Source organism: Arachis hypogaea, chromosome 16 (genome assembly GCF_003086295.3).
Source record: "Arachis hypogaea cultivar Tifrunner chromosome 16, arahy.Tifrunner.gnm2.J5K5, whole genome shotgun sequence".
In the NCBI taxonomy this organism is placed as follows: Eukaryota; Viridiplantae; Streptophyta; class Magnoliopsida; order Fabales; family Fabaceae; genus Arachis; species Arachis hypogaea.
In genome coordinates, this window is record NC_092051.1 from 15,877,650 (window position 1) to 15,885,868 (window position 8,219).

The 8,219-nt window shown below is 31.3% G+C and overlaps 2 protein-coding genes across 2 annotated transcripts; both read right to left on the bottom strand.

Moving 5' to 3' along the window:
* Positions 1-4,314: 4,314 nt before the first annotated feature.
* On the bottom strand, positions 4,315-5,755 carry LOC112758270 (uncharacterized). Its single transcript, XM_025806891.3, has 2 exons — positions 5,287-5,755; positions 4,315-4,949 (listed from the first exon to the last, which is right to left on the bottom strand). The coding sequence occupies exons 1-2, from the start codon at positions 5,354-5,356 to the stop codon at positions 4,399-4,401; spliced, it is 621 nt and encodes a 206-aa protein (XP_025662676.1). The 5' UTR covers positions 5,357-5,755; the 3' UTR covers positions 4,315-4,398.
* Positions 5,756-6,082: 327 nt separating this feature from the next.
* On the bottom strand, positions 6,083-8,219 carry LOC112758271 (small ribosomal subunit protein uS11). The gene is made up of 6 exons (XM_025806892.3): positions 8,054-8,219; positions 7,436-7,555; positions 7,298-7,343; positions 6,815-6,900; positions 6,434-6,563; positions 6,083-6,350 (listed from the first exon to the last, which is right to left on the bottom strand). Exons 1-6 carry the CDS (start codon positions 8,054-8,056, stop codon positions 6,283-6,285), a joined length of 453 nt encoding a protein of 150 aa, XP_025662677.1. The 5' UTR covers positions 8,057-8,219; the 3' UTR covers positions 6,083-6,282.

Below are 8,219 nucleotides of genomic sequence, written 5' to 3' on the forward strand. Positions count from 1 at the left end.
TGACAACACAGAGATTTAAACCTTTATTATTATATAATATTGTTTTATAGATTTTTAGTAAATTTAAGTAGTAAAATATCTAATAATTTAGGAGTGTGCTGCAAGTAGTTTTTAAAAATAGGTTAAAAGTTTTTTCAATTGAACAAAATAATAAAAGAAAACCTGAAAAAAAGAAAGCAAAACAAATTTAAAAGTAAAATGATTGAAATTAAAAGGAATAACATTCAATTTAAGTAATTTAGTAAACTGCCTTGGATAAAATTGAAGTACTTTGAAATCGAAAACAAAGTGCTAAATTTTAAAAGAAAATAGAAAGAAAAATTTGCTTGAAAAAAAAACTTGCTTGAAAGATAAATTTGCAATAAAATAAAGATTACAAAGAATTTAAATAAAATTTAAAAGATATGGAATGAATCTTACAGAAAACTCTTTACAGACTCAGAAAATCGCTGAAGATAGGAGTGTGCGAGAGTATTTTTTGAAAATCACCGTTACACTCTCCGTCACGATATGAGTAATTGCCATTAACTTCACTTATCAACTTCTTTATTTCTTCGATTACTTCATTCTTCCTCAATAAGTCCTTATCCATTAAAATTACCTTTTGTGTTATATTTCCATGAAACGAATTTCTACTTAGAAGCTCAAAATTTATTTATTTTCGACTAACAACTTAAATTTGTTTTACTTATTTATTTTCAACTAAAAGATATATTTAATTTTTTTATTCAAAAATAAATTATTATTTTTATTTCTAAAAGTTTAAAATCTTGATAAAACGAGTAGCGTTTGGACATTTTGTTGCAAAAAAACAATTTTTTATGTGATATAAAACGAGTGTTTGGATATATACGGAATACGTCTACACACTAATTTTAGAATCTAACAAGACACGAGGATATATATATATATATATATATATATATATATATATATATATATATATATATATATATATATATAAAATGATATTTTAATATTTTATTGATATTAAAACATAAATTAATATTTAATTATTTTTAATATTTTATTTTAATTATATAAAGTATTTAAAATATTATTATTTTAATAAATAATAATATATACTATTTCTAAATTTATTTCAAGAATACAAGTATAATGTTAGATGCGTTGACACGTGATAGTATTTAAGTGTCTTCAAACGTGTCTGAAAAATATTTTTTAGTTTTTATTAAGACACAGTTATACACAACAGATACGTATATCGGATGAATATTGTATCCAAAATATATGACATACCCACACAACTCAGTAAAATACCTATACTTCATAGTTTATAATAAATTTGTCAGCCATTTCAATCTTTGAATGATATTTTACTCTTTATTAAATCTATCTAATTAATTACCTCGGTGGACTTACATCATTTCCCATCATATATAATGGATATAAAAACAGTGAATTTAGTATAAGCAAAAGGGCCGATAAACTAGGTCCATACAACATTATTCGGCCAGGTTTAATACAGAATTAGTAGATAGCAATGGTCAAGTGGATGGGATCATCACCCTAATGTTTCCTCCAACAAACGTCCACAGAATTGGGGCCTCCTCTTACTGTAGATTGAATAGGAGGTCTCACTGAAACAAAATAGACATCAGATTAGATGTTTGGGGCGGAAAGATCGTTTGTATATGTCCACTAATAATGCAACAATAATATTATATGATTATTTTTTATAAAAATATTATTTATACACCAAAATCAATCACTAAAACTAATTATTAATGTATTTATGTAAAAATACATATGTAATTTAATTTATTTTTAATGTGTATTTATATTTCGACATATATTTTATACTGATAACTAATTTTAGTCTACATATAACATAACTTTATTTTTTATATGCCTTAAATAATTTGGTGAAGGGATTAGTTTGGTGCACGACATTCAATTTCAGGGACTAAAATAAGTCACTTAATGCAAAGTGAGGGACTAATTTGGTGCATATACAACGATGACATAATAGATGACACGTGGACGAATACTATTGCGACACGTGGCACAAACGGACACGTGGTCAAATAATATTGTGACACGTGGCACAACCATCCACGTCAGCATGTCACGTGTCACTGGTCACCACATCATCATACCATTACACATGGCCAAATCATAAAGTGACACGTGTTACTTACAGTTCACATCATCATACCATGTCATCACGTCATTAATGAAAAATAGGTCAGGGATTAATATGGTGCATTTTTTTCAATCTCAGAGACGTAATTGATGCAATTGAAATCTCAAAGACGATTTTAGTGCACGACGCCAATATTAAGGACCATTTTGGGGTTTAACTCAATCCTGACCCCTTGTCTATACGGTTAATGCTCCCGGGAATACATATCTTCATGGGAAGATAGTAGGTTATTTTTATAAATAGATATTTATGATACACGGAAAACGACATGACATAAGTAAATATATAAATTTAAAATTTGTATAAGATATTCAAACACATCGTATATAAAATATAAAATAATTTTTAGATAAATTATAATGATATTTTAATATTTTATTGATATTAAAATATAAATTAAATTTTTAATTATTTTAATATTTTTAATTATATAAAATATTTAAAATAATTTTTATTTTAATAATTAATAATATATATTATTTTTAAATTCATTTTAAAAATACATGTTAAGAATAAGACATACTGACACATAATGGTATTTAAATATATCTAAACGTGTGGGACGAGTATCCAAAATATGTCGCGGACACAAAAGGGAGCTAATAGAGTATCTATACAATGTGTATAATGGGGGTATAGAGATGTTCGATTCAGTAGGATATCAGAAGTCTATTATCTCTAGTACCTGGATGGTTATTCTGGATAATATAGGTGTATTGTGTTTGAAAAATTAATAATATTTTATTCTAAGGCCCAGTTTGGGTAACTAACTTAATTAAGCTCCTTTTGATAAAATAACTTAAACAATAAATGACTCTGTTAAAAGTAACTTATAAATAAGTTATTTTGTGTTTGGATTTTTAACTCTAAAAGTGCTTATTTTAAAGAAATGTAATGAAAAGTAGAAGTATTATGAGAGAAGTCATTTTTTTTAACTTCTCTATAAGCTCCAAAATAGCTTCTTAGAAAGTTGCAATTTGGTTTTGAAAATTGCACCCGACATTAATACTACTACTTTTCATAAGTCAAAAGTTAAAAAAAACTACTTCTAGAGTTTTCCAAACGGGCCCTAAATGTTTATTTTTTAACTCATATTAGACCAAATAAGCCCATTGTATACATTGTACAAATACTCTATTAGCTCTCTAGCGGGACTCTTTAAAAAAAAGTATCCGTATTTCTAGACATCTTTACGACAGTATCGAACTATCTGAATTATATTCTGATGTCTATTTTTGGGCAATTTGGCCACTCCAATTGCAAGATGGCAGTAACAGTAGCAACCAAATGCGATTACTCGACGCTGAAACAAATCAAATTAAAAGGGAATAGTCAATATAATAGTGCAAACCAATAACATAAAGCACTTTTACAACAAGGTGCGTGTAGGGTAGGGGTATCTGAGAGAAAAAAGAAGATACCATACAACTACAAGAGATGAAGATATACGGCTAAATTAAAGATATGGGGCATCACATAGCTAGCTAGCTTAGCTTTCGGTTGTACCATTCCAATTTTATTGCAGTGCATAAGACAAAGATTGCATAAAATAATAATAATGTTGATTGAGCATATTGGTGGGTTATGGTTGAAGTCAAAAATACTTTTATTATTTATTTGATTGATGCAAATGGGAGTATGGCAACCACACGACGCCGGAACCACATAACAGATAGATAACTCAACATTGTCTCTTCCATGAATGATGCTTCCTCCGTCACTCCATCACTCTCAAAGAGGTGTATGGCCACCACACGACCCACCACGCCGTGTATCTAACGGAAACCACATATATAATAATACGTATTCCTCTGAATCATACTTAGCTTTCCCCTTATATCTTCTATCCTAACCTTCACAAGAATTTAAAAGAGGAATAACACAAAGTAGTGAAATGAAATCTGTTTTTGTATTATAAGTTAGAAACTAAAAAGAATAATAAATAAATGGTGACTTTTTTGTATAAAAGATGATAATTCATACGAAGATGATATCTATATCATCTTTACATGAAAATAATTTTATATGAGTAATCACTTGAATAAGGAGATTTTGAGTGCCTAAAGCATTTGTATCGAATTTGTCTAAAAGGTGAAAAATAAAAAAAGTAAAGACCTATATTTTGTATCTTAATTATAGGCATGATAGAAGAAACTCCTAATTAAATGTATAAATGGTATCTATAAATGTTGATATTTTATAGTGAAACTAATTGTTTAAATATGAAAGTTTCAGTTGCTAAGATTAATCAAGAAATGGATTGCATTAAGAATATCATAGAGCATTAGGCCAATTCTACCACCAAACCAACTTCCCATTTGGCTACCCACTAGAAAACCAAGTCTGCCAAGCCTTTGTTCCCCAAAGAAGCCACCAAGATATGAACCAAACAAAGTGCCGCTTCCCCTGATTGCACCCTCTGCATCACTCCCACCATAGTACACTGCCTCAAAGAAGTCCCATCCAGAAGATATCATGGGACCTATCACGCGCTGAGCCTTGTGCGAAGCCAACTTCGCCGCCTTTGCGCCTTCTTTCTCAGCATGCTTCTCTGCTAATGACTGTGCCATGCCCTGTGACTTTGCATCAGTCAGTGCAGATTTCATTGCTTGGTTCTTGGCTTTCTCAATATGTGCAGCTCTTAAGTTGTGGAAATACAGCTTCGTACTTTCCTTCACACCGCATGCTAGACTTCCGTATCCCATGTCCAAGCAATTCCACACTGTAAACTTTCCACTCTTGGATGTTGCATGATCCGGAACAAGCTTCCTGCATTTCTCAGCTTGGAAAATATAATGAAATTAAAAACCATTATTTGAGATTGTTAGAAATTAGAACGTTTCATTGTTGGAAAACACTCCAAGTTAATATAATTAATGATGCTAATGCAAATAATAACAGGGTTGAACTTATGACAGATCCAAATGTGTTTTCTTATATTGTTTCTTCCCTTATATATGTTCATAATCGACCAATACAATGAATATATATGATACAAAAGATATTTCTCAATTATTATTATATATAACATGCATGAAATTAATGTTATAGCGATCTATCAAAAATAAATTAATAACATTGAATTGAGATTGAGAGTGGGGTGGAATGTAATTAGGTACCTGCCATGCTAAGAACAATGATGAAGGCGACAAATACCAGCAACCGGACGCGTTTCTTGTGGAAATCCATGTCATCGGAACGACAGTAACGGTATATGGGAAACCGAATCCAATTAATGTTTATTTAATACAAACAAACAAAAATTAATGAAGCTTGGAGGAAAGGCAAGATGCAGAGTTAGATTGAGTAGATTTTTTTTTTTTTTGTTTTTTTTTTTTTTGGTAATACGAGTAGATTCTAACTATGGTTTCATGTTCATATTCAGTTTTTTTTTTTCCTTTTAATTTCTGTTTAGACTATGTGTGAAGTGGACCATCCTTGTCATGGATCCCAATATTTCTTTCTACAAAATGGGCTCTTGCTCCCTCAAATTGGGATATAGCTCGGATTTTGTTTTTCCACCTCTGGAAAACATTGTTATAAAAGGCTTGGTTTCGGTATCACAAAATGAATTTCATTTTGATCAGTACAAAAACATCCAACTTATGTTTAGCTACTAGACCATTTATGTCATTTTGAATGAGCTCGTATATACTATATTTTACAAAACCACCTTAGTCTCAAACACTAATTATGAAATTCATTTCACTTTTGGGTCAATTAAAATTCATTTTGTTTTTGGATTAACTCGTTTAAAAACATTCAAGTAACTTCACCTCATAACTTGTAAGAAAAACGTTGCATTCCTTGTTTTCTTTGTAATTCTAAACATATACCAATATTTCGTACATTATTCGTATAATATCAAGTATCAGATTTCGAAGATAACAAGGCTAACAAGCTGATTTAGCGTGATTGTTTTAAAAAATAGCAGTCTAATTAAATTTCATGTATTTTGTTTTGTATTTTACTGTCCAACGGGGGCATCAAACGGAAACTCTAAACAAGCTCAATTAAAACAGTTGGACAAACATGTCAACCGTCAAGAAGTACAATAGAGTTCTGAATTTCAAAACACAGACAAAAACAGAAGGCTTGGGCAGCCATAGCAATCTTCAAAGCCTTCTTCCCCTTCTACCGCTCTTTCTACGAGTGCTATCTGAAGGAATCGGAGTCACATCCTCTGAAGAAAACAAAAACATGATTAACAATTGCAAAAATTAGTCAAGCATCAAGTTTATCGCAGCATCTAAAAAATGCATATACCTATGCGGCCAATTTTCATTCCAGAGCGAGCCAAGGCGCGGAGAGCAGACTGAGCACCAGGGCCAGGTGTTTTTGTCTTGTTTCCACCGGTGGCACGGAGCTTGATATGAAGAGCAGTTATGCCCAGCTCCTGCTTCCAAATAGAATCAAGTCAGTGAACTTTGAACACTATACAGAGATGTGATCACAAGTTGGAATAATCATGTAGCAAACTAACAAGAATAGAAAGGGAAAAATATTCAAAAACATAAACACCGACTATTATTGATATGAACAATATAAAATTACTAAATCAACAGTATGAACAATACGAGATTCACATGTTAATATATTGTCATGAAAGTCTATATGAAAAACTAAATTAAGGATAATCATAAACACCTTGCATCTAGCAGCAACATCTTGTGCTGCAAGCATAGCAGCATATGGGGATGATTCATCTCTGTCAGCTTTAACCTTCATTCCACCTGATTATAAGAAACAAAATACATAAGATACATATGGATTTATTCTGAGACGTATCAGGAATTCTTGGAAAGCCAAAAACAGTTAATTTGGTGCTACATAAAGTAGAAAGTAAAATTTTGCAGTTTGAGAATGTAGTAGTAATTAAAATATTGGCTAGTTTACATTATTATAAAACAAGGCATATGTTTAGTATTACTTGAAAGTTGAAACAGTTTCATAAAAACAGGAGATCGTCAGCCATTCAGCCCAATCATAATCTTGGAAAAAGTAAAGTTGTTTCAAATACCTCAAAAAAAAAACATTGAAATTGGCTATAGAACTGTTATAGAATAAAGTATCCATTTAATAAGAATCTTTGTTTATAGCTTAATGCAATGTGAAGAGAAACACACTTACCAGTGATGCGGACAAGGGTTTCCCTTCCAGACAAATCAGTCACATGCTGCAATGACAAATCACCCACTCAAAACCATCGATTCAGCAAATTCAATAAAATAAGAACAAGGAGAAAAAAGATGAACATAGTGTACTCACAATAAAGGTGTCATTGAATGATGCAAAAATGCGAGCAACACCAAAAACATGTTCCCCCTCTCTAACAGCAGGGCCAAGAGTGACGGTTTCCTCCTTGGGCTCTCTAACCTTTCTCCTCGACTGCAAAAGAATCAACACCACACAGTCTTAAAACCGAATATCCTCATCACATTCCCAATTGCATAACCAATTCCCAACACAACTAACATAACAAGTTCTAATAATGAAAAAATTGCATCTAATTATTGCTTCCTTCTAATTAACAGAACAATGAGAGTTTCCCACCATTCCCTTCAATCCTGTTTTTAGCTGCTACTGAAGGGTTCAGCTAATTAAGTAAAGAATAAAAAGATGCATACAAAGAATCAGATTATAACGAAAATACAGGTAGCTAGGGCAAAAGAAAAAGAGATTTTATTTAAAAGAAAAATCAAAAAGAGCTTTTATTTAAAAGAAAAATCAACGTCTAGCTGAATCACCTAATACACTACAATCAGACTTCTTCATTGATTATCACAGATCAAACAAAATGACGTGGACTGATAATTAAGAACAAGAATGGAAGACTAAGCAACAGAAATTGGTGAAACGAAATCTAACAGAAAGAGAGAGACATACCATGGTTGGTGCTCGAAGGTTTCGCAGTGAGAATCAGCTTTCACTTACCCTAGGTTTGCAATATATACCCAGACAGTGGAATGCCTTAGGGTTTTAAATGCCTTAGGGTTGTAATACTGGAGTTGGACTTGGGCCTCATAGAAGCCCAGAAACAAAACTACCCAAA

Bases quoted from the DNA above. Each gene is read 5' to 3' on its own strand.
- LOC112758270 (XM_025806891.3), bottom strand. From the start codon at position 5,356: ATGGATTTCCACAAGAAACGCGTCCGGTTGCTGGTATTTGTCGCCTTC. The intron at 4,950-5,286 runs GTACCTAATTAC...ATATTTTCCAAG, and splicing joins CATTGTTCTTAGCATGGCAG to CTGAGAAATGCAGGAAGCTT.
- LOC112758271 (XM_025806892.3), bottom strand. The intron at 6,901-7,297 runs GTAAGTGTGTTT...TCTTATAATCAG, and splicing joins AACCCTTGTCCGCATCACTG to GTGGAATGAAGGTTAAAGCT. The intron at 6,351-6,433 runs GTATATGCATTT...TGTTTTCTTCAG, and splicing joins AATGAAAATTGGCCGCATAG to AGGATGTGACTCCGATTCCT.